Below are 26,784 nucleotides of genomic sequence, written 5' to 3' on the forward strand. Positions count from 1 at the left end.
TTGCATTAGGTTTCCTATATGATGGAATTTCTAAATGTGGAGAATTGTGTTGTTGCTTTGAATTTTGTTACTGTTGGCTTTCATGTTCTGGGGAATGTACAGTAAAGCCCTAGGGATAATGTATAACTTAAAATAGGTTTTCATGCCTGCTAATCACTGTGTTGGATTTATTTCCTGAGTCCAGTTTCTATACTTCTTGTAACCCCAATCAACAGCTATTTTTAAAAACATCCCATTTCCTTTACTCGCACTTTTTTTTTCCCCCCTTCAGAGGCGGCTGGTAAAATCACTTGAAGATCTTTGCTCACAGTATGATTTGACAGTCAGAAGTTCTACCGGTGACATTATACAGTTTATTTATGGAGGAGATGGCTTGGATCCTGCAGCCATGGAAGGAAAGGATGAACCGCTGGAATTCAAGCGAGTTCTAGACAATATCAGGGTGAGGATTACTGAAATCTTTGTTGGAAGTGTTAAAAGACTATTAAGCATGTAGGAGGAAGTAGTAAATTATGGGGAGAATTGTTTCAGTTGAAGTACTTATTTCTAAATTGCCTTTCTGAGTGGTCCTGGTCAGTCTTTCAGCATGTGTATACGAAGAGTTATAGGTATTTTTTACATTAGAACAGAGCAACTAGGACCAAACTGTGTATAAGCTGTGAAAAATAGAATTTCCTTCTGTGCTTAGACATAGTTCTAGAGCCTAATACCCAACTCCCTAGATAAATTACTACTGGCTTAGTGGGCTTCTAGATTGGACTTAAATTACACAAAGTAATTCCTTATTAAGTCAAGACATGCATGTTCTTCGTGTTGAACTGCTTCTTAAGTCAGAGGCCTGATGTGTTGTTGAATAACTCTGGACATAATATGATGTTTGAAGAAAGGTATTGTTTGGTTTTGGTTTTGTGGTTTGTTTGTTGGTTGGCTGTTCTTCCTCCCCCAGCCCCCCCAACAAAGATAAAAGACTTTTGCTGAAATAACTGTTCAGATTTCTGTAATGTGAGTGTAATAAATTGACAGAATTAGAAAGGTGTGTGTATATACCTTCAGATTTACATAAGTAGAAGTGTGTGTGTATCTTCTCTTCACAATAGTTTGGTGTTATATAGTAAAAAAACTGAAAAAAACCTCGACCAAAACTAAAGAATGTTGTTAATCAATTGTATGTATCTATATTCTGTGTCTTTACAATGAAGTTTTTGTGCATATGTTTGATGTGAAGAAGTAATTTTTTTCCTCTTAAGGCTGTATATCCATGCCGAAGTGAACCAGCCCTTAGTAAAAATGAATTGGTGTTAACATCCGAGTCCATCATGAAGAAGAATGAATTTCTTTGCTGCCGAGACAGTTTTCTGCAGGTAATTATCTCACTTCCTTATAACATGGTGATTAACTTTTCCTTATAAAGTAAGGCAATGAAATAAAATGGTCTTACGAATCTGTAGGAGCAATGGCTGGATTTTATGCGTTAGTAGTAGGAATAGTAGTTTGTTCAGTAATACATTTCTGTACGTTTAGGGGGCGGGGAGGTAGGACTAGTAATTCTAATTCTTATTATGGTAGTTGTTCACATTCACCTCAGGAATATTAGAAATGAGAGAAAAATCTAGTGATTTTCGAGTAGAAGGTGCCGCTGATCTGAGATATCTTGCTGGAATTTCTTTCCATAGCAAGTTGGTACTGGAATTCTGTGCTTCCCCTGGGATGTCAGAAATGAAATAATGCTTACTGACTTTATGTAAGAAACCACTAGGACTGAGTCTTATACTCCATTACTATGCATATGTTTTGATGTTATCAATTTTCTGAATAACTGTTTTTACTCATTTGCTTGTTTTCCTGTAATAGAAACACCAGCTATACACTTACACGTATTTACCTTGCTTTCTTATGATACTAACCCAGCCAAATCTCGTGTCATGTGAAGTGCTTTGCTGGACAGGGCTTATCTTCTGGGGAGTACTTGCATATCTTCTAAGGATGAGTGAATGTTCACATGACTACTGCACTCTGAATTGTAAAAGTCAATTTGTTTGAAAGAGCATTAAGCAATCTTAATATTTATGAGAGCAGCCACACTACGACTACTTTGGGAGACAGTGATAAAAACTGTAGAATTAACTTGCCTGTGGACATGTAAAGCTGTTACCTTGATGAACCTTCTGATGACTAGCAGTGATGAGAACAACATGCATTTAGTGACCTGCTTTTGAAGGGTTTCTTTTTAATAGATCAGAGTGCTTCAGAGCAGAAGGTGACAAAACTAGTAATCAGTTGTTTATAAACCTGATTTGCAATTCCGTTGCTTGAGCAGAGTTGAAAAAATAATCATATCCATACTTGAAATATGCTGTAAATCTTAACTGCATCTCTGAAGGAAAAAAAATGCCATATACTAATATTAAAGTTTGGAGATTAAGCTGTTCTTTGAGGTGTATGTATTTTTAGTCGTATCAGGAAAATCTAAATAATTGTTGTTAATTTCAGAAGCACAGATATGGCTACATCACCTTAATGGTAATTAGTTTAACTTAAGATTTTTAAGTTTTAGATACTGTTACATTGTCTTCTTTCCTTTTCTTTTTTTTCTGTTCATCCTTGAAGACATTAACTGAGACAGGTTATGAAAAATATAATGAGGTAATTGTAGCATGTGTGTGCACTGTGTGAGCATTAATGTTAGTGCTTTTTAGCTAAAGATGTGTGTATAGTGCTAAAGTAACTGATTAGCATATATGCATTACTGCTTGTTGAATTATAATGTAGGTGTTCATCACAATAATTTACCCAATTCCTTTTTAATGGTGAAAACCATGACACATGAATTAATCCCCATAGTTAAATTTGTGGATTTTGAGTATTTGAGGAAGCTTTCTTTTACTACATTCCTTTCCTTTCGAAAAGTTATTCTTTCAACCTTCAGAGATATTAGCGTTTTTTTCTGATGTGTTCCTATCCCTTCCTCCACTTTTCCCTTCCAGAAAAGAGATATTTCTTACTGCTGTTATTTTACCAAGTGGTTCCTATAATGGGCTTATACACTTTTGTCCAGAAAACAGTATGTCTAAATAGCCTTTTTCAAACAGACTAGCGTTCATTCTGCATGCACTCTGCCCTCACTGGAGGGAATTCAACTGATGAAAAAGCAGATTGTTGGCTGGCACAGTTTCAATTGTGTTAATATTTTAACGGATTTGAGTATATTAAGATAGAGGTGAAGGGAAGTATTTGTTTTCTTCTTACTGAAATTGGGAAAATCTTTAGAAACCCTCACAATAAAAAAAAAAAAATCCATCATTTTTCTGTGTTTTTTTGGAGATGATAGAATTATGAGTACTGGGGAGTGTGGTGCAAACATGGAAAAGGCTGAGCACACAGCCAGTCGGTGCTGGCATAGGTAAAGCTGACCTAATGGGCCTGCCTGGACGTGAATGGATTATTGCTGAATCTTGTGCCATTGTCTGTACCACTCTGTGTTTCAGTGGGCTTCTTAACTATGAGGATTCTTACATGAGCAGTGCTTCACGTATATAAATGATCCCACTAGCTTAAGTGCTGGGAAACGTGACGCAAACACCTGGGTAATTAGGCTTTATACCCTGGACTGCTCTTTTGACTAAACGTCGGTGATGTAGGAGCTGACAAGGCCCATGTTGAGCCAGAGCTTACTGAGTCAGTTTGGTGCCTTTTTGTTAAACAGGTCCAGACTAAAAGACTTTATAGGTTTAGAGGATGTGAAAGAACCAATGGTTTCTTGAGCTTGCTGTGGAAGTTACATAGCTGTGCTCATAGAGGACAGTGTTGCACTGAAGATAAGTCCATAGAGACAGACAGGCTCAGCAAAGAGTAAGCTACATTTTCATTCTATTTGTAGCATAAATTAATCCATAGTTTGGATAAACTGCCAACAGATATTTGAAAGTTGAGAGGAATAGGTCATTTCCTCTTTTAGTTCTTGTGCATGAATGAAACTTCTGACAAAGAAAAATAAATGTCTTCAGAGATTTATCTTTTATTTCTCACCTTTTTTGGCTCTAGCGTATGGAAATAATGTAGCATTTGAATACCTTATTTTTACAATTCAGAATGATATATAACAGTTGATTTACTGTGTTGGAGTTTTTTTTCTTTTAAAAGTATTTTGGAACTCAGGGACTGTCAAAGAGGAAAAAGTTGACAATAAATATTTTGCCATAATGCTATTTGCAGTCCTATGCTGTTTTGGTCTTAAGTCTGCCCTGTTGTGTGGACTTCCTCCATATGACCACATGACCAATTTTTCAGCCAGCATGACAACTTCTTTTGAGGAGTTGGTAGTGGTGTGGTTATTATTACTGTCCCCTGGTTTTATGTGAGCAGGTGAAAAATTAAGAGAACTTAGTCTTCAGTGTTCTGGACGGAAAAGTTAGTGTTACACCTTCTGCCTTCCTCCCATTCCTGCCCCTCCACAAAAGAAGCATCTTTCAAAATAGAATTACTTTTAAAGTCTCTCCTTATTGGATTCTTTTTTTTTTCCTCTGGATCAAATGTTCAGGATGATCTTCTGGAAGTCCTGCAATATTCCTTTTTTTATGCACCTGTAGTAAAAAGATTAATTTTTCTGATACCACATTATTGCTTAACACTTATTTTAGCAAATAAATCAAATTACCACTTTTATGCAAAGCTTTCAGTGTCAATAACCTTTAAAATGGCAAAATACTTCATTCTTGAATTAATATGACTTACTGTAGGGCAAAAGGGGCAGAAATGTATGAAAGCATTCTGTTGTCATCCAAGTGGGGAAACAACTTGAAGCATCCATTCCAGCAGCACACTTGTGTTGTCAGTTCTTCCATTTGAACTTTTTTCTAGTATTCACAGAAAATGATGTGCTGTCTGAAAATACCTTGAATAACAACAACCTGTTGTTATTTTGAGAATCTGAGGATTCTGGAAGTGTTTTAATAATGATTTAATTCAGTTGTTAAAAAAAATAAAAAAGGCATTCACTCAAATATTTACTCAATTTTGCAAGTACTTTTCAGTGCCTGGCTACTGCAGTGGTTGGAAGGAGTCCAGTAATGAGTGAAGAAGAGGTGATGTTGTATAATCATCATCCTGGTTGTCAGGCAGGACTAATGGGGTGGAAGGTGTTTAAAAGGACTCTAAAAATCAAACTATTTGCTTCTTCACAGAGGGTTTCTTAAATCGTTGTTGAAGTAGATGGGAAGGATTTCCTCTTGCTTGTTGTTTATATTTTGTTTCTGATAACTCCATGTTATGGTAATGACTTGCACCGAGTCCACCTTTATGGAAGAGTTTAATCATGGACCTAATATTTCATGACTTCTAGTGTGCATATCTATATCCAAAACGTAATGCCCAAATGATACTTCATAGAAATGTTGGATATTTTTCTAACAGTATTGTTTCAATTTATGTTCCAGTAAAGACTGCTAGAACTACTTTTGGGTAAGCCTGGTAAGAGAATGCAAGGCTTAGGTAGTACTACGTGTTAAATGCAATTATCTGCAAGACCTCTCCACAGCATAGAGAAGTTATTTGAACTAGGTTAGGTAGAGACTGACATGTATATAACAATTTTGAGGGTTTTTTTCCCCTCAAATAAAGCACATCTTGAGTCTCTGAAATCTATCCAGCAGGTGTCCTTTATATACTTCTTCTCTTGCCACAGTCTTTCCTTTGACTTATTTTGAATACTGAGAAATGAGTGAGCATGTGTTTGTGTCAGTATACTCAGAAAAGAAGAATTTTGAGGGGGGCTTTTTGTTGGTGGTTTGGTGTTTTTTTTTTTTTTTTTTTTGATGATATAAGCAGTTTCGGTAAGTGGTGGGTAGGAAGGAAGGATCAACCGAAGTCAGATCTCTTCAGTATGTGGTCAGGAAGGATGCTTTTATTCAGCATGGCCCATATTCCTCAGGGACTGGTACTAATTTGTGGTTACACAAGAGTGAATCTGGTTTGCTAAATTCTAGTGTATGTGTGTGTCTAAGTTTTGATGTTCCTCTCTTCATATTGTGCATTGTTAATTTATTATTGTAAACATTCCGTTTGGAGCTCTAAGCAAATAATTTACTGCTGAAGACTTCAATATGAAGACCATGTCTTTGTTTACTGTTGTTTTAATGTATTTTCAGGAAATTAAAAAATTCATCAAAGGTGTTTCTGAGAAGATAAAAAAAACTAGGGACAAGTATGGCATTAATGACAATGGCACAACAGAGGTAAATAGTTTCAAGGCGGTAATTACGTAGTTATTTTCAATCTTCATAAGCTATTGCTTTTCCAACTGTTCTATTCTCTTTTCAGCCACGAGTTTTATATCAGTTGGATAGGATTACTCCAACACAACTAGAGAAGTTTCTAGAGACTTGTAGGGACAAATACATGAGGTAAGTGTTTAGCTTGTTATTTTCTTAATTGATCACCCCCCCCTCCCCAGTTTAGTGTTTGTTGCTTTGTTTGCAATCTAGGAGTGTATTTAGCTGTTTTTATTGTATGAATGTTGGTTCTGTTGTGAATGCAATACAAATAAAGAATGAAAAACAGTGGCCCCAATGACATAAACACTGCAAGACGAAGGTAGAATGCCAAAATTAAAAAAAAAAGCATTGCCATCTGCAGGTGGGTTTGTTAAGGCAGAGTTGAGTCTTGTACAACAGTTTTAGAGGTCTGACAGACCTGAGGTTTTTACCTTTCTGTCTTGAGTCATCATCAGATTCTTTCATTAGAAGACTCTTGCTAATTTGGTTGGTTTCCTTTTACATTGTAGAAAAAGTGCTTTATATTTCATTTTATGTCTTGAACATGCAAAGCTATCTGCTTGTGTTTAGGCACCTTTCTTCTGAAATAGTAGTAATCATACCAGTAAACACAGTTTTCTTCTATAGCTACTTACTACTTACATCCATAGATCGTGTTTTGACAGCAGATTTTGGTAAAAGCCAAAAGTGATAGGATTCAGAGTGAGAGAGGATATTGTTTAAACACTGACATTTTTACACCTACTGGCAGACATATTGCCTTCCTCCCCCTCTTGCAGGAGATTGTTCCAAACCTTCAAAGAGTCCATGCAAAATAATGTCTGAATATATCAGTTTCAAATCCATATGAATCTTGATGGTTATTCTTGATCTACACAGTCTGTGAACAGTTATGTCACACTTGTTACTAACGTGTTCTTGAATCTGTTATGCACTTGTAGGAGCTTTTTGCTTGTTATTCTTGGTCTCTAACAAGATAGTGATAGTGTGGATGTTTTCATCTTTTTATCCATTGAGAGTTGTTTGATTTACTTAGACTACTTGGATTTGGTCATTAGCATGCAGCCATTGGTGACATCTGCTTTGTGGCCTCAAGCTCACCTGCATCAATTGTTTACTAATATTTTTTCTTTTTCTATGGAATTCATGTATGTGTTAAATTCTCAACATAACTATTTTAAAGCAATTACCAGTTTTCTGCTTTCAGTTATTAGGATTACTTGCTTACATTTGTCTTGAGTGTTCTTGAACATGAATTGGCTATTTTACTGTAGTAGGTTGTTTTGGCATGCTATATTATGCTGATCTGACAACTGAAAGATGATATCCTTGGAAAGAATCTAATTGCTATAATGACTGTTCTTGTTTTATAGACTATTGTCATTTTACCAGGAGAAATCTCTCAGCTGAGATTTCAACAATTTTTTGATAGATATGAAATTAATGTAAAGAGATCTCCAAATAATAGTGAGAATAACCGCTACTTAAACAATTTTGTTGTACAGTCACGCAGAATTAATTCCTTTAGATGTTACAAGCTAAATCACTATTAGACAGTGACTGTACTTGGTAAGAGTTCATCAAGGAAAATGCAAGAAGCTGCTACAAGTTACATTGATTTAGGAAGTGGTATTGCACCTTAAGTTGTAAGAGGTTATGTTTGCTCTCGAAAAGCAGATCACATTGCACTCTGTGCAAGCTTAAGAATGCTTAACGGCAGGATCTAAACAAAATTGTAGGGGAGAATGTAAACCACCCCTCACGTCTCATTTTGACATCGCATCTTGTAGTGGAGTGGTGTTCATTTTTTGTCTCGTAAGGGCAACCGGTTCTCGAAGTACTTAAATTTTAGAAAGGGACAAATGTGGGAATAAGCCCATTACATGCATAACTTGAAGGGAAAGTAGGTCATCAGTATAGGGCTTTTGAATAAGATGAAAACAAGAAGGCACTAATACCTGGATTTTGCTCTGATTAAAAGGTAATAATTTCTTAAAGAAGACTTAATAAAGGTCTCTTGCGCTTAAACGTATAAAGGGGAGTTTTGGAAATGTTAGCTTACAGGATTTCCCTGAATGGGGAATCGTGAATCTACTGCTTGATGCTTAGGAGGAAGAAGACAAGCATTTTGTTTTCTGTTATGGTTGTTATACTGGATCTGTGGAATGCCGGTATGACAGGGCATCTTCTTGCCTTGCATGAGGCCGGTCTTGAGTATTGGTGACCTTTTACCCTCTCTCCTGTTCATTTATTTAAAAAAAAAAAAAAATAACAAACTTCTCATATATCTACCAGAACAGTTTCTGTCTTTGCTTGCTTAGGATTTTATACCTTCTTGAGTTCTATGTCTTTCTGTATTTTTTATGAGATAATTTCTTTATCAGGGCACAGATGGAGCCTGGTTCTGCAGTGGGAGCTCTTTGTGCACAGAGTATAGGTGAGCCTGGCACACAGATGACTCTGAAGACTTTCCATTTTGCTGGCGTTGCTTCAATGAACATTACTTTGGGTGTGCCAAGAATCAAAGAAATCATTAATGCTTCAAAGGCTATTAGGTACTAACGTTGTTTTGTATTGAGTTTGGGTTTTTTTTCCCCTTTGTCTAAGCGAAACCTGATGGATAAATTTGCAATACGTGATAGCATTTCCCTGTTCTCAGTAATGTATTAGACAACATTGAATGCATGGAATACCCAAGCAAGAAAAATCTAATGTCTGTCTAACTAAGTGATACTTAGGGCCAGAGAAGAGAAAAGTTTTGTTTTTCTGAAAATCAAATGAGGTAAAGTGGTTACTTACTAAGTTTAATATTCCATTGGGTGTCTCATATATTGTGAAACTTTCTGGTGTTTAGTGGTAGTTGAAGCATACCTATTCCTATGTATCCATGGAGCCATACTTAAATAATACTAGAATAGTGTACGCCATGAAAATAGTCACGAGTTGTTGTGTGTTTGCTTGTTTTTACCAGCCTGAAGTACATGAACAATAATTTTCTTTAATGTACCTAAGGAAGATGAAGGTCTCTTTATTTTATTAAATACTACCCTAGATATGAGATAGGTTCCATAAGGCAAGCTGTAATTCAAATTGCCTCTGTAATCTAGCTGAGCAATTTCCTAACAGTTTTTTTTTTTTGTGTTTATTCTTTGTAGCACCCCTATTATAACAGCACAGTTGGACAAAGACGATGATCCTGATTTTGCCCGTCTGGTTAAAGGCAGAATTGAGAAAACTTTATTAGGAGAGGTAGGAAAAATCATATTATTTCTAATGCTTTAAATGTAAACATTAGCCAATTGCTATGGGGTATTCATATGTTAACTATTTTGTCCTTATCTCTTAAAGATTTCGGAATATATTGAGGAAGTGTTTCTCCCAGATGATTGTTTCATCCTAGTGAAGCTCTCTCTAGAGCGCATTAGGCTACTGAGATTAGAGGTGAGTTGTTCAGTTCTTATGCAGAATATGCCGTGGGTAAGTTCCAAACGGTCTGTTAATCCTGTCTCAGAAACAGAAATCAGACCAGTGGAAGTTAAAAAAAGAAATTAAACAAATTATGTCCTGCGGCTACATTACACCTGGATTTTTTTTCTTTTTTTTTACCTTGCAAAGTGAATTATTTTTCCTTTTTTTGGAAATGAGAGAACATAAATTCATTTCTTGGTGTCTTGCTAAATACAAGGATGCTATTTCTGTCCGTTAGTTAACATATAGGCCAGTACCCTCAGCATAGGGTAGTATTTCATGCAATTTATAAGAGTAACAATTTTTGTTTCTTTTTCTACATTCTGCTTTTTTATACTCTGTTGAAAGACTGCTGCATGTATTTGAGCAGATTTATATATGTTGAGATACCCTGATGTTTGCTGGATGACTTTTGCCACAGGTGAATGCAGAGACTGTGCGCTACTCTATTTGCATATCTAAACTCAGAGTAAAGCCTGGAGATGTTGCTGTCCATGGAGAAGCAGTTGTATGTGTGACCCCTCGTGAAAATAGCAAGAGTTCAATGTATTATGTATTGCAGTCCCTGAAGGAAGAACTACCAAAGGTAAAAACAAAGGCTGTCTAATGCTTTTGTGGGAAGTAAACAGTAATAATAATTTGGGATTCTATGGTGGGGAAGATGAAGTAATTCTTGTCAGTATTAACAATGAAGATGGGCTGAGTCTATAACTCTTAGATTGCAATGCTGCTACTTTACAGCTGAAACTAAGCCTCCGTTACTAATTTTTATAAATAAAATTGAAGCCTCGATACTTTCCTTACAACATTTACTGAAGGATTCCGAGTGCAGCAGTTGTATGAAATAATCATATCTTCTTCCAGCTACATCTAGAATTGAGCCACATGACAGTATCTGGCATTTTTGCAGCTTTCTGTGAGGAGACTGCCTACTTTGGATTTTAAAAGTAGTGATAAGCAAACCTTTATTATTGGCAGAATGCCCTTTCATTTCTGTGGATCTGCCACCGTTTAGAGACCCCAATCTGAGTGTGAGGATATCTGGCATAAAATACAAAATGTAGTTAGTGAGCAAGGTTTATAGTACAGTGTGAATGTCACATTTGCACTAGTGTATTTAAGAGCAGGAAATCTTATTTCGTATATATTTTAATTGAGCAATTACTCCAAAGAATGGAGCTTCTAAATAGGTTTGAACGCTGATAAGGGTTACCCTTTTATACTGCATTACTGTACACATCAAAGTTACTAGGTCTTTTTGTTTTGTGAAGGTTGTAGTGCAAGGTATACCAGAGGTTTCCCGAGCTGTCATTCATATCGATGAACAAAGTGGAAAGGAAAAATATAAACTTCTAGTTGAAGGTGATAATCTGCGAGCTGTTATGGCTACTCACGGAGTGAAAGGAACAAAAACATCCTCTAACAATACTTATGAGGTAATGTTCAAATGGGTACTGTGGATTTTTCCCCATAGCATCTTTATTACAAGTGCTTGTTTGTGCTCAGATGCAGCACTTTATATCTAATCAAGCCTGTTTTCACTAATAGTTGTCACAATGCATTAACACAAGAGAATAATTCGACTGGCAGCACTGTTCACTTCTAAGAAGCTTTTTCTATACATACTTTTAAAACAGAGAAATGCAAAAGGGTAGTAATGGAAATGGAGTATTAATCTGACATCAGATGGCCTTTGTTCCAGGAATATACTTGCTCCAAGCATTTGGTTCTTCATTAATCTAACGTAATCTCTTGCGTAGGTAGAGAAGACACTAGGAATTGAAGCTGCTCGGACAACCATTATCAATGAGATTCAGTATACAATGGTGAACCATGGTATGAGCATTGACAGGAGACATGTTATGTTGCTGTCTGATCTAATGACTTACAAGGTTTGTACTATGCTTTTTCTAAATGTTACATTGGCCTGTTTATGCAAATTAATTTTACCATGTTTGAGAAAGACAGGCGAGTTAGGGAGATGGGAATCAGTTACAGGTTTAAATAATTGTAAGTTGTACTGACCAAATACTGTTTTTTGATATCAAACGAAATGCTTATTTAATCTAGTTCTTGGGGGGCAGGGGGAGGTCTATTGTGACTGAAAAAAGTCAATATAATGAGTAGGGAATCATAGTTCTGTGTTGGAAATAGGAATCCTAAAAATTGTGGTAGGAAAATCAACTGTTTGGGTAACCATGCATGCAATTCAGGGCTTGCTGTGCAGAAAACCACATGGGGTGTGGTTCATAGCAGCTGCACTGTATATAAGAGTCAAAGGATTCAGACATTACAAATAGAATCAGATTACATGTAGAGTATGAACAGTCTTCCAGAACTTGTTGGTAGAAAATCCTGTCTGTTCTTTATTGATTGACTTACTTTCCTTCACATCCAATATGTTTTTTAGATTTGAGTACACTTAGTGAAGTAAGATTTTCCACTTTGCCTGCCAGAGTGCAAGGGTTTAATTTGGGTAAAATGGATGAAGGAGTTCTGACTTCTCCCAAAACTGTAGGGCTTTGTTGTACTGAGCTGCAGCAGTCCCCGGGGCTGGCTGTGTGGAGCTGCAACACAATAGTGGAAGAGGGCATCAGAGTGCAGTGTTTTACACTTGTTGGGCTCCTAGCATGCTTTTTTTTGTCTGTACTTCTGACTTGTGCTTCTGTGCACAGTCTGTTATAATCAGGATGTTTGTTAGGAACAGAGGCAGAAATAAACCAAGTTAGTTTAAAAAGATAATTATTTTTTTTCTGGAGAGTGAAAAAATGAAGATTTAACATCTTCTGTAATCTCCTGCTAGCTGAAGTCAGATTTATCAGTAGACAATAGGCAATAGCTTCAGCATAGTGCTCTCAGACCCCACTAAAGTTTGTAGCTCAGCAACTAGTTTATAATTGTGTGTTTTTTCTCATGGCCGTGTTTCTTTCAATCTTTCCAATATTCTTGCTTAAAAAAATAATCTATGAACCATTTATAACAGCTTCTGTTGTGTATGAATAATCACTTCTGTTTTATTTAAATATTGATTACTACCAAGCTATTAACTTTCAGGATTTTTAACTGTGAAGCAGCATATGATGATGATGCTATATTGTAGATACAGTTTTTACTTAATGCTTGTTTATTCTGTTTGTTAGAATAAAAACTAGATTTCTGTTGTTCACTTGATTTCCTTCTTTAGGAAACATAAGTGACCTCTAGCCACTATTGTGATAGTCTTTCTTTGGGTTTTTCCATCAATCAAGGGTGAAGTGCTGGGCATTACTAGGTTTGGACTGGCAAAAATGAAGGAAAGTGTGTTGATGCTGGCTTCTTTTGAAAAGACTGCAGACCATCTCTTTGATGCTGCCTACTTTGGACAGAAGGATTCTGTTTGTGGTAGGTATTGCAAATTGTGTTGCAGTTTGTGGTCCTTACCCAGCATCTGTAAACCTCTTCAAAGCATTGGATTTTTGCCCTAGTTAAGCTTTCTGTTCAGCTTACATGTCACTTCAGATCTGAGGCTGATCCATACTTCTTCATCCTAGACGTTTGGTGAATGTTTCTTTATTTGCAACCTCAATCAGAGATCTTGAAGTCAGTTGGACATTTGTTTTATGTTTCTTAAAGTAGAATTTCAGTAATTTGGTTTTACTTCTTACCACATAGCTCAGTGAAATATCAGGAAGTTTGTCCCACTATCAGTAGTTCTGTTTTTTCAGTTGTGAAAGTTTATCTTCAACACCTACAGCTGATTAAGGAATCCACTACTGCATTCAGTATTTAGGTTTTGTTTTCATTCCTACTAACAAGCAGGAAGACATGTATGTCTCAGGTATACAGGTCTCAGCATAGGTGAATATCATATCGTATATAATGATTGCTTATGTGATTTGTCAGTTGTACCTAGAAATAAACAGAAAGGCAAAGTTCTTGACTTCTTCAGTTAGTTCTGATCTAAATAGATAAAAATTGTGGGGTTTTTGTTGTTGTTTTTTAAATTAGAAGCCTTGTTTATCAGTACTCCATTCATTAACAGAGCAGAGAAGATCCCTGTCCTGAGAAATTTCTTTTTAAATGTATCTGTTCTTCAGTTTTAAAGTTAAGTTCATTAACATCCACTGAATCATCTTCTCACTGAATTCATGAAAGAATCTGGTAAGAGTTCAAAAATAGATGTATACATGCACATAATTGCATGCATGCACACGTGCATACAGCCAAACAGAGAATTCATATTGTTGTCATTCTGTTTGTCTCTTAATTTTGCATTTCTGCCATGTACTCTGATATTTGGAACTGAAATTATTTTTCTTTTTTTAAACTCCTTTGCCCCCATTCCTCCCAGATTTCATTCTCCCTTAAGCTACATACATTTTGGAATGATTTGTTAAAAATTGTCTATGTAGTAGGTTAAATAGAGAAAAGGAGAAATCAAGCAGGTTTCACCCTCTTCATCATCTGTTTATGTAAGGCCTACCACCCTGGAGCTGTAACTGCTCTTTTGGGGTTTCTGGGTGCTAATGAAGTATAAACACATGAATGTATTATGTTAAAGTTTACTAGTTTTTATGTATTTCTAGGTTGTCTTAGAAAGCGTGGTCAATTTCAAACAGTGCTTTGTGGACAGTTTTCTGAATCGCTGGAATCTGTTAGAAACCTTTGTATTACCAGTTAGTATTTTAAGAACTCTGCCACTTTCTGGCTGTCCAGCATTCCACATGAGTGGGATTTTCTTACATTTTTTAATTATTATTTGCCCATGACTAAAGCCAAGTTCCTATGGGAGACTCATGCCATTCTGGACAGTAAGGAGGAGAAAATGTTTTCTTAAAGTCCCCTCTAAGCTGGTAAAATCTTGTTTTGAATAATGTGGAAACCAAAGATCTTTTCATGTTGCCTTCAATATAAATGTTTTAGTTCAAATAAGGAAATGGAATGGACAAAACAGAAAATTGTTGTCTGTCTTCCAAAACTGAAGAGATGATACTGGCTTGCTTGTATGAAAAAGTACTGTGCAGCTGCCTGATCTGGCCATCACTAGCTAGCTCTTTGAATTGCTATGAAAAGACTACTACACACTCATGATTTTGCATCTCCAGAGCAGGAAAAAATTATCAAAATTGCCAAGAAAAGTGAGTATGTACCCAAAATCAACCATAGGTGCTGAACTAAATGGCATGTCAAATCAGTGCTTCCCCTGAATGTGTGGGTGTAGTTTTAGACCATGTGGCCTTTGAATCCCTTTTGTTTCATAAGATGCTTTTTTTCGCCCCAAGAAAATAGGGAACAGCTGATTCCTGCTTTACCTACATAAACACAAGCATTTTCTCTTGAGAATTGCTGATGCCACCTTTCAGTGGGCAGAGTGGGTTGAAGCTAGAGCAAAGGAGTACATCCAGTTCCAGCAGCATCCACTGGAAGCAGGATCAGCAGGAAGTGCTACTGTCTGCAAGCCACTGCTTGGGGATACAGTCAGTTTACCTTTCTGTCCCCTTCCCAAAGAGCCACCAACAGCACTCTCATTTCTAACTTAAGAGTGGAAACTGAGAGCTACAGATCACTGCTGTGATGTTCATTTGTGAGGACATGGTCTGGAAGGGAAGTGTCAAAAATAAACTCTGCAATAAGAGCAGTATGACTGGCTTCATCTCTATCTAGCTTCTTCCACCTGAAAGTGAGAGCAGCAGTTCATAGCTGTCAGCCAGATGCTTAGCTCTGCAATAGATTATAACTGGTAGTGTTAGAAGGCATTGCACTGGAGGAGGCTTGGAAGGTCATTAGAGCAGAGTCTGCTGTCCTGGCAGTTCTTCTGCCATCAACAAAATCATTATCTTCGCCCATCCTGTGTGATTGTCATTTGGCCTCTAGTCTGAGCAGAACATAGCATGCACTTGGTTGTTAGAGCGGCATGTTCTGTCCGAACATTTCCTGCTATACGTGAATGCTGTCATACGCTACAAATTATTACTTTGTCCGTGAGGCAAAAAGGAGGTGGGGAGAAAGGCTTCTGGTTGTATACATGGAAGTATTGCAAGGGAAGGATTCCCAAAATCTAAATGCAGTTTCCATGGTTCAGTGGTTGGCTCAGGTTGAAAGGTTATTGTGCAAAACAAGGGAAGTTTTACTCTGCTAGGTGCTAGAAAAGTATTTTCTTCATCTGTTGTAACATGCGTGATATAGGGGCTGTACAAATTAATGGGCCTAAATATATAGTAACTCCTAAGAATTCTATTTTGCACAAGATTTTTAAATGCATAATGTTGGCAAATATGTAATAGAAATGCAGCAGTGGTCTAAGAGTGAAAATACAGAATCTTCATTCATATACATTTAAATTACCAATCAAATCTTGCCAGAATTTTAAACAAATTGATTTTTGTCCTTTGTGCATTCCAAGGTACAGCTATTTATTGCTATTTTCTTAAACATTTATGTGAAGGACAATATTCTTATTCTCCTGAGAATGTACAAAAGTGGCATTTGGACCATAACAGTATGCTGAGGAAAAAAAACACTGGTATCTAATAGCTTGCTTTTTACGTGGAACGTTCTTTGGAAAAGTTGTATAGATCAGTAGATCTGGAATATAAATGTGTCAGCACATGGTTGTGAAAATGTTACAGCTATCAAAAACAGTTGGGACAGACTAAATCTTTAAATTCAGAACAAGCACTCTTTGAATCGTGAAAATGCCAAAAGTGGTATAGCTAAAGTAGTGGTATGTATGCCTCTTTCACTGGGAAGTTGCAGGGGTTTCAAGGGAACTTGGCCAGATTTGACTGAAGTCTTGCACTGAGTCAGAGAATGAACATGAAGTAACTTTGCCTTGCATCTTTTGCTATTGGCACTGAGTGGAATGTGTCTGCTGCAAAAAAAAACCTTCTGAAGCTATTTCATTGCTAGAGAAGGTGTTTAGGTTAGGTTGAATTTTTCCTGCCTAGAATTTAAATAACACAGACTAAATAACATACTGACCTGATGACCATAACATTTATCTAGTGAAGACACTTTAATCTTTACATGTGAGGTGCAAGGAGATTTGGTAGGCAATGCATCCAGAATGGGTAAATAAAAATAGTTTTGTAAATCCTTACTCTTCAGTTGTTCAACATGTTTGGGTTTTTTTCCTAGGTGTTTCTGAATGCATCATCATGGGAATTCCGATGAATATTGGAACAGGACTTTTTAAACTGTTGCACAAAGCAGACAAAGAATCAACCCCTCCTAGGAGGCCTCTGATATTTGATAATAATGAATTTCATATTCCCATTGTTACATAGCACTTGGACATAATACAAGATAGCAAAACAAGAAATAGCAAGAAAACATCATTTAAATTAAGAAATGTGTATTATCAGTTCTGTGTGTCTCAGTAACTGTGAATTGGTAAGTTGAAATACTATCAAAAGAATTGCCCAATTGTTTACCACCTGTTGTTAGTACAGACCCTGAAAGGAGAGGCTTCTCTGCACCAGAGACTGGAAATAAATTTAAAGTGGATTTCAGCTGATAAAATTTTACTTTTCATGTGTTAGAATTAGGTCTTTGTGTTAATGTTAATGGGTGGAAGTTGTTATTAACTCAGTGTTAGACACGTGTATTCAGATTTGATTAAAAAAACCAAAACTGCAAGGGTTCTGTGTGTTTGCACAGAGTGCATTTGGAAATGACCTTTCAACAGGAGCTGCAGAGGTCAGTCTATAGCTGTTAAGAACAGAAACTTCAGAAAGCTAGAACTGAGCCTCATTAATTCATATTGAGTTACCCTTCAGGAGTGCTGTTGAAAGTGTTTGAAATATTTGCTCTTTGCTTCTGTTTTTTTAATTGTTTTTCTTTTATCCCAAGTTGTTATCCGGTAAATGGTTTTCCTCCCCAGGATTCTGCTTTGGGACGTACCTGCAAGAAGCTGCAGATTGTAAAGCTGCTACTAAATTCTGAGAAGACTGTTACAAGAACATTACAAATAATAAATAGCTTTTCATAGTATAGCGTCTGTTAAACTGCTAGAACCTGTAATTTACAGCAGTCTTAGTTTTGGGAAAGTTTCTTAATTGAGCAGGATCATTTGAACCAACCTGGTTTTATTTTCATATGTAAAGTAGAAATAGAAAGGGAAGCTGTTTTCATGCATTGCCATGAAATAATTTGAAAGTATTTTAATCTTGCAGTTTTCAGAATGAATATAGATTTTAAATGATTTCAGTGTAGTATGTTTACATTTACTGTGGTGCTATGGAGAGAAAGTATCTTAGTGTTCTCTTGTCAGCAGTGTTTGGATATTCAGTGTGCTCATAACATGGGTCAAGGTTGGAGAGGAACAAAATAGGTAGAAGAGGTGAACTTGTGTACTCATTAAGTAAAAGCAGGCTACTGAATGATCTAGCATTGGAAAATGAATGGGTTTGTGCTGCAGTTTGTCTTTATGTAGCAACCAAAAGAAAAGTGTAAGGCTACATTCAGAGAATGTAAATCTGTTGTTTTAAGGCTTAAGGTGCCACTGTGTTTATCTTTTAAATCATCTTCTATGCAGAGGAGACCTGATGTGAAATTCGACATAGCTATTCTCAAATGATTTTGTATTTTCAATGGGATACTAAGACATAATTCTGCCTAGATTTTGGCAGGGTAAGGATTGAGAATGTAATGCATTTAGTATCTGCTCTAAAAGCCATATATATTTTGCTATCTCCCTTTTAACAACAGAAATTTCAGAATAAATTAAAATTTTCATTGTGATCTCAGTGAGATTGCCACTTTCTGATTTGTCTGTATAGAAGTCTAGCTCTATTTCTTTCTAAAGATTTAAGTATAAGACAGTTAGGGGCCAAATGGAGAGAAAGCCCATAAACCTTTCCTGTGTATATGTACTTCATTTTATCATGGGGAAATTCTACTGAAAGTGCTTGGTATTTTTGTGAGTAAAGATTCTTCTGAAGATGTAAATGGATGGAGTTTATATTGGAATGAGTAACCACCTCTTTTTACCTTTTTTTTTTTTTTTTGGAAATATAGTGAAAGTGAAGTGTGATGATTTAAATGGTGGTTTTACTCTCTTGTATGTGTTAAAAGTATGACAATAACAAGAGGCAGAGATAAAGAAAATGTAAACCTTCTGTTTGTTTATTGATGCATTATATTTGTGCATAATTAATTTATGGATGACCTAACCTCCATCTCCCTCATTTACTTAGTTATAAAGACAGTTGAAAATTATTGAGCTTAAATCTGAGGTATTTACAACCTAAATGAATGTGTGATATAAAAACTCTCTTGCTTAAAGTAGATATAAACACGTCTTGCCGTCCCAGCAGGCTATGTGCTTCATAAGTATTTCAGCCAAAAATAGATTGTTTACAAGAGCACTCTGAATTAGTAATTATTGTTTGGGCTTTCTGTACAGTCAGTAAACAAATGAGCTGTTGGATTTCACTCATAAGCAACTTTTTTTTAAGGGTTAGTTTTAATGGTCAAAGAAATGGAACTTTGGGATATTTCTTAAAATTTACATTTTTATTAATTTTCTTATCTTTAGTGCATGTTTTATTTTAAAAAGTAAGTACTATTTTGCACACTTTCCTCTGTTTCTAATTAATGTGCTAATTGAAATTAAATACTAAGTTAAATGTAAATTTTCAAGAAATAATTTTGTTTCTGAAAAATTACTAGATAACAGTAGAAGCGCTAGAACAGAACATCCCAGACAACCAACATGTCTTTGCGTGGAAAAGCATCACTGATTGATTTATGATGTCTCAGAATTGTTTGTGTACTTATAACAGTAAAAACACTTGTAAAGTTAGTGCTAAAATCTCTAGCCGTTAGGTTATGGGAACAATTAGGTACTGTCATTCTAATTTGATCACCAGATGCCCTGAAAATTTTAAATGTCATCTAGTTCCTGTAGAACATAGGCATTGAACTTAGAATAGTAGGGTTGCTGAAGAATCTCAAGTATGAACTGCATAGCCAATGGTGCAGCAGGCAGGCAGCAGGGCCAGCTGCCAGTGGGCAGCCTGAGGTGGGAACCCTGATTCATATCAGTACTGCTGATGGCGTATTTTTAAGAAAGCAAGAATCGGCTACCAAAATTCATTGAGTTAGTTATGAAGACCATATCCTGATTTCTGATTTTTTCCATATTTTTCATCTGTTTTAAAACAAATGTAAACTTTTCCTTAATTGTCAGTCTTAGAACCTCCTCGGTAAGTCATTATTTATAAACTGATCCTTGAAGAAAATGCTACTTTACTGTGTGACTTGCACTAAAACTTGAAAACAGCTTTCTGTCTTAAGTAAATGTCAAGGCAGATAGATTGTTCATTTGTATTCTTTCTAGATTAGTAGTTCTGGATTTTATGTGTAGTGGGTCAAAAAAACCCTTCCATCTCTACTTCTTTCTGTCTAACAATAGGAGTAGCTGAATAATTATTTCTAAAAATACTTCAGTAGATATTTGGAAATGGGGGGAGCTTCTGTATGTCTCTCTTCGCCCTCAAAACAAACAAATGAAAACCCACCTTTGCAGTAACTGCTGGAGTGCACTGTTCGTAGCAAGGGGTGAGCTGAGCTCGGCGGTGAGGGCAGCTTCTTTTCAGTGATGGGAACAGAGCAGAACGTGAGCAGAAGTGTAAGTGAAGGGGGAGAGGACAATGAAGAAAGCAAGTGGAAAAGCTAAGTAAAGCTCTATTTCCTGAGACTATTGCAGGAGGGTTAGGTATTTGCTGTGAAATACATTTCTGTGACAGCTATGTGGATGGCAAGGTGCAGCTAAGAACATTCAGGAAAGGCAAGCATGTGTCCAGGATCCACAGCAGTTGGCTGTGGAGCTGGGCAGGGCTGTCTGGGTAGGCTGTGCAGCTTCAGTTGCTGGTGGTTGAAGTTAAGCTGCAGTCCTTCTGCAAGCCTGGATAATATTATTCTACGAAGTATATAACCTATATAATTTTGACAGAAGACTAGATATAGACCTGACAGGATTGTAATTTTTACAGATGAGGTTTATACTAATTAGCAATCTGTGACTGCTTAACCTATATCCTTTGACAAATTACTGTTCTCTCCCCATAGTATTTGTATTTGATTGGAAGAGTACTTAAGGTGGAAGAAGTGTGCAAGCAAAAATTGTAGCTAAAATTACTTAGTAAACCAGTAAGCAGAGAGCAATTTTTTTTAAAAGGCACTTCATTAAAAAAAAAAAGTAATAAAGTACTTTCTTAGTATGTTTATCAGGAAACTACTTTACACATGTCTCTTATCTGCAGAGAGATAAGAAAACAGAAGCACGTGCTATATAGGTTTCCTGTTGTGAATATGGGAAGCTGGGAATAAATCTAGAACTGTACTGCTTTGGTCCATAACTTGAAGAAATTTAGTATGGAGGGCTATTCCTTTTTTTGCTTTATTTATGCTTTAGGGGGAAAAAAAAGGAAAGCAAATGAATGCTGTATTTTACAAATTAACTACAAGTAGGATAAAATTTGGTTCCTTCAGGACAAATGCTCCTTGATGTCTGACCACTTGTCACTGTTTCAGTATAAGCTGAAGGAACCACTGCAACAGGTAATTCTGCAATTTTGTATCACTGTGCTTGCAGACAGGAATGTCTTTAGAAACCATAGCAAACAGGATAAAGATTTTCATAGTATCTGCATATTTGCCTAAATTCTTCTGTGAACATAACTGATGAATGTTGTATCTTCAAAATGTTTAGCTAAAGCTATGTATTCAGACCTAGAAAAGTCTGTCATTAATTAAAGATGTGGAAAAAACGTAAGAAGAAAAGTTGGCCTGTGTTTGTTATATTGTCTAAGAACAGAAAAACTAAAAGGGATCAAACTAGAAAATGTGTTAATATTTTAGTGCAGAAATACTTGGCAGGTTATTTGGATGTGATTACAGTATTGGTATAAATGCAGAGCAAATTTATCTTGAGTAATAAATACTAAAATCTCACAGGACAATCTGAAAGACTGAAATAAACCAAACCAGTCCTACTACTCTTGTATGTCAGTGTTTGTGAAATTGAATTAAGGTTTTCTGTAACTGATAAAATTTAAATTTTAAAACATTCCTTCTAATGAAATCATTTCATGTAATCATCTTCCACTAGAGAGCAGCATTTTGTTTTGGGAAAAGAGGTGTTTGTGTAGCAATTCTTTATTTTTCTATTAAAAATGTTTTTTGCAGTATCAGAGCTGAAGTACAGCTATGAGAAGGAAGGTTACCTGTTAAAATCATATACATAAGGAAAGAGATTAAGGGAATTCATTCTCCTAAGAAGGAGAAAACAGAGTCCAGACATGCTTTTTCACTAATTAGTAAGGACTTGCTTATTTTTTGCCCTATCTGGCTTACAAAAACAAAACTAAAAAGTAGCACTTAAGTAGAAGGCTGTAGTCATTCCCAAAAGAACATAGCGAGTTGTTCCTGGCAAGTGGGAGAACTGCATATCTGTACTGTGAAAGGGGGCGTGTATTTTGTCGCAGCATTTTCCATGCAGCAGTGATTGTTACAATCTGTGTTCATTCTCTATAGTGAATACTTAAATATAGCTCCAAGAGCTTCTCCGAAGCATGAAGTTCTGGCAGCTCATTGGGTAGCATCTCGCATTCTTCAGCTGCTGCAGAACCCCAAAGCAAAGCTGTATTAAAAACACTTGAAGGTGATGCTGAGAGATGCAAGAGACCAATGTTTAGGACTGAAAATAATATGAAACAGGTGGTCTTCTCTGTGTACAGATAGCTGAAAACAGCAAGATTTATGAAAGATGACTTCCACTTTAATGTCTGAAAGCTACAGGGATGCCTGTAGCTTTCTTAGTTCCTGTCATACGTGTAACTCAATTCACAGTGGTCTTTTGAGTGAGAACTTAGTGTTGACTGGCTGTACTTAGGGATTTTGTTGGCCATGAGCTTCTTTGAATACAGTGTTGTCTTAACCACCGCAGTTTCTTCTAGTTATATGTAAAGCCACTGGGTGCGTCAGATGGTAAAAGGTGTTTCTTCATCCAAAGAGTCCGTCTTGTGAGTCCAAGCCTGCAAGATCAGGAATAATTGCATGTTCCTTTTGGAGGCAATGATGGTAGGTGTGACTGACATTGCACAGGAATATGGTTCCTGCAGGTGTTGAGGATAGAGGGAAGAAAGCTGAAAAGACAGGGAATGCAAAGATAAGCAAGGGGGTATGGAAGCAGAAGAGAGTGGAAGTTCATATCTGTTTGGGGGGGAAACAGAAAGGTGCCAGCTAGGTAAAGTGACACACAGGTATTCATCTCTACAAGGAATCCCAGTGAAGTGATGGAAATAGCTGGAAAATGAATGTGTATTCCTGAGAACTAAGATTTAGTCATTAGTATTGGAGATTACTGTCATTGGCTGTGACAACTGTTAGTTAAATCATCATTCATTCATTAGATGACTATTAATAATGAGTAATAACTCTGAATTATTTCCTTCAGTTATATCTGTTTGGTTGTAATACTCTTTCAACCAACTGTAGACAATTACAGCTCTTGAACTACAGTGGTATGCTACAGTTAAGTGTACAAACTGCTGTGCATCTTGGGTTCTGGTACAGTCCACGTGGAAGAGCATATCCATAATTGGGGGGCAAATAGGAATCTACCTGCAGTTAGATCAGAAGCATTCCTGGAGAATCCTTATTTGAGTTTTTAATAATGTCTAAATCCTGCTACTGGGCCAAGATACAGAAATTACATCAAGTAAATTCCTAGTGTTGTGTCTCCCACTAGGAGAGAGGCTACAACATCTATGAAGATCAGATGGATAATTCACTAAAGTTTGAAAAGGAAAGCTATTCTATATAGATTTTTTTGTTGTTGTAAAAAAAAGATGACTGTTTACAATTAATGTCTGCCATCACAGTGCTATGATCTTCTTGATTTCAACACTGGATAGTGCTGAGGAGTTTTAGTCTGTAGATAAAAGAGGACATCCAGTGCCTCTGTGACTTTCATGGTCCACAGAAAGCTGAGGTACCCCAGAGGATTTAATACCAAGTTCCTTTCTCCTCTATGATGACTGTGTTTTGCAGTTGGAGACGTTGTTGACCAGAAATGAGGCTGTTACGAAAGCAGCAGGTATCTGGAGTATTAACCACAAGCATTTTATTCTCCTTTTTGTGCAAGTGGGTGTTGGCTGGCTAATCTTTCAATAGGTATGGCAATTTTATCTGCATGCACCCCTTTTAAATGTTATATTTTGTAGATGTTTAAAAACAAAATAAAGAAAATTAATTTCCAAGAAATGCAAAAGCAATAGTGAGACTGTGCTGGTAAACTTTAGGATCTCAGAAAATGCCAGAATTAGGTGTGAGACTTCAAAATTATTTGACTTATCATTCAGGGATTTGTTGGTTTCTGAGAAGAATTGGTTAGCAGTGTGGTGTGATTCATTCCTGTTTGTAATCCTGTGATATTATTTTCTTTCCTGTTACTTCATATGGGAGTTGCTTCTTAAAGTCCCCTTTTCTACAGAATGAAGTCCTTCAGCCTGAGCAATACAGTCACAGATAGGAGATTCTTTGACTCAGGCTGACTCACAGCATCTCTATTGTAAACTGCTGATTGTCTTTGGAGTGACCAGGATGGCCCTGGCCATAGCATGGTGCAGGCTTGAAGCACCAGCAGCGATATTGTGCAACTCATTGTTGAAGGGCACAGTGGGTAGGGGATCTCTTTCATGCACACACTGGAAGGAAGAACACACCTTGCTCTTTACTCTACCCTGACCCCAGCACTTTTCCAATGCAATGGTGCAAAAATGTTTGCTGTATGTGTAGGTACCTTGACAAGCCCACACAACAACTCATGCCCTTTCCCATATGCGATTCTTCCAGATTTTCAGCTTATGCAGATATTTTCTAGTTACATTCAGAGGCTTCCTTTAAACTTCCATTTTTAAGAAGATATCTAGTTCTTCTGACTTACGCCTCTGCTGTGCATTTTCTAGTTCCCCTTTATTTCTTTACCCTTGTCCTTGTTTCTCACACAGATTCCTCCCTTCTGGGCCCATAGTGACTGTCACTGCTGGTGACACCACTTCCCCACAGCAGTGCTATGTCAACCATACTGTGCCACTGGCTGGCTTCAACTCAGCCATGCAAGGTTACTGTGAACCTTTGCCTGGAGGATAATTAAGGCACTCAAGGAAAAAACATCTCTCAGCGCATCTGGATGTGGAAATTTACTGCCATCAAAATTACAATTGTGGTCAAGTAACTTCTGGAAAAAATGACCTTATTATATAAGGGAATGTATTCATACTCTAAACTGAAATGAAAGGCATCCCTGCTTCATGTGGCTCTTTGTCAGCACTGAAAACTATTCAGCTTTTTAATCCTCCACTTGCTTTTCTCTTCAGCTTGCTTCTGGTCCTTCGCACTTACCTGACACCAATGTTGTTTCCCTTGCTTGTGTTTCTACGTATTCTGTTGAGAATAAAAATAAGGAGAAGCTATGATCAGCACAGCAGCTTGGTAGAGAGTTGGCACATGTAGAATCAGTTAACTGTTGCTGCCACACGCATGTATGACCTGGGGAAATTTTTAGGCTCTCTGTACTTTTAGATTCAGTCTATTAAAGACTATTAAATGGTAATAGTCTCTCCTTAGCAACATGATTGTGAGAGGAGATGATCGAAACATCAAGGTGAGTGAAGGGACTGTCTTTGTGAAAACTTACACGCTATACGGAAGACTTAGTAAATGGCATGTACTTGTCTTCCTAGGTTTTTATTGCCAGGATGTGTGGATTAAACAATGTAAGCAATGTGATTAGCATCTGCTGTGTATAGTTCTTTTTACTCTTTCATCTTCCAAAGAAAGCGGAAAAAGGCTAGAAGTTGCTGCTCTTGAAGTCAGCTGCAAGGCAGACACTGACTTCAGCAGGAAAAGGAGAGGGCAAAGGAGTGGAGCTCTTTGCGGCCATTAATATTCTTGGAGGGGGAGGGTAGCAGCTCTGAAGATGAATTAAGGGAAAAAAATTCTAACAGTACAAATAACCCATGGTAAAAAGGACAATATTTGGCTTGCCTTCCTGATGAAGTGTATTTATCCTTCATGGAATATCCTTAGCAGACTTGGAGACTTTTTATTTCAGTTATTCTTTTGCACAGTATTTTTATTACCAAATTGGGGTGTAATCCACGTCCCCTGGAAACCAATTAGAGAACTCTAACTGGGCAGAACTGAATAAGCTTTGATATATGCATTATATTAAGTATTTCTGTCCATCAAACTCCCACCAGTTAATGCATCTGTGTAAGTTTCAAGCAGTTGCACAACACTTCTCTAAACATCTGCAGACTTGATCCGTAAAGAACCATTTTAACCTAAATCCTAAGTCTTCCATGCTGCTCAGGGCTTTGCTTCAGGCCCTGCTTACCCTAGACCATGCTGTATACGTTCTTTTCAGTTTAGTATTGAGGTGGGGATTTTCTGTTTGTTTCGGGGGTTGTTTTTTTGTTTGTTGTTCAATTCTGACAAATATTGACATTTATAATAATTTAAGTTCTAAATTACTTTTATGGCTTTTTTAAAAAAAAATACTAGTCAACTTAAACTGTTGAATGTTTAATTTTCACATTTGTGTTATGGGGGAAAAAAATACAGATGTGTTGAAGATTTGTAGCTCAGTTTTAAACTGGATGACCAAACCTTGTGGAAGCTGGTAATGCAGCTACCACTGTGCCAAGCTGAGACATTATTTCATTCTGGAAGTCTCTGATGGCTTTCCCATCCCTGCCAAGGCATGTAGACTGGCGCAGAGACTGTATTCCTTTTGCCTTCTAAATTAGAGTGTAGCTTAGGAGTTGCTTCATTTCATGTTAGTTACTGTTTTCAGAACTGATTTTAGGTAAGTCCAGTATTTTTGTTATGTTAAACACTCCTCAGTCTTTAGCTGTATCTTGGCCCATAGTCTGCTTTGCCTGAGCAAATTGACTACAGCAAGTTGTACAAGGGTTTCTCTGACTGTATTCTTACTGTAATCCCAGTCTTGTGCTTAACGCCTACAAAAATCATTTCCCCCTCACTCCTAAGGAAT

The 26,784-nt window shown here is 36.8% G+C and overlaps 1 protein-coding gene across 1 annotated transcript in view; it reads left to right on the forward strand.

The window, feature by feature from the left end:
* The window catches only part of POLR3A (RNA polymerase III subunit A), a 37,673-nt gene extending 20,286 nt beyond the window's left edge, over positions 1-17,387 (forward strand). Inside the window, exons 20-31 of the mRNA XM_059820920.1 lie at positions 272-442; positions 1,248-1,361; positions 6,144-6,230; positions 6,316-6,398; positions 8,654-8,824; positions 9,425-9,518; positions 9,618-9,710; positions 10,159-10,323; positions 11,009-11,173; positions 11,498-11,629; positions 12,986-13,118; positions 16,854-17,387. Coding sequence (XP_059676903.1) covers positions 272-442; positions 1,248-1,361; positions 6,144-6,230; positions 6,316-6,398; positions 8,654-8,824; positions 9,425-9,518; positions 9,618-9,710; positions 10,159-10,323; positions 11,009-11,173; positions 11,498-11,629; positions 12,986-13,118; positions 16,854-17,002 — 1,557 coding nt within the window. The 3' untranslated portion in view covers positions 17,003-17,387. The remainder of the gene's footprint in view (positions 1-271; positions 443-1,247; positions 1,362-6,143; positions 6,231-6,315; positions 6,399-8,653; positions 8,825-9,424; positions 9,519-9,617; positions 9,711-10,158; positions 10,324-11,008; positions 11,174-11,497; positions 11,630-12,985; positions 13,119-16,853) is intronic.
* The last annotated feature ends 9,397 nt before the right edge of the window (positions 17,388-26,784 follow it).

Source organism: Gavia stellata, chromosome 9 (genome assembly GCF_030936135.1).
Source record: "Gavia stellata isolate bGavSte3 chromosome 9, bGavSte3.hap2, whole genome shotgun sequence".
NCBI lineage: Eukaryota > Metazoa > Chordata > Aves > Gaviiformes > Gaviidae > Gavia > Gavia stellata.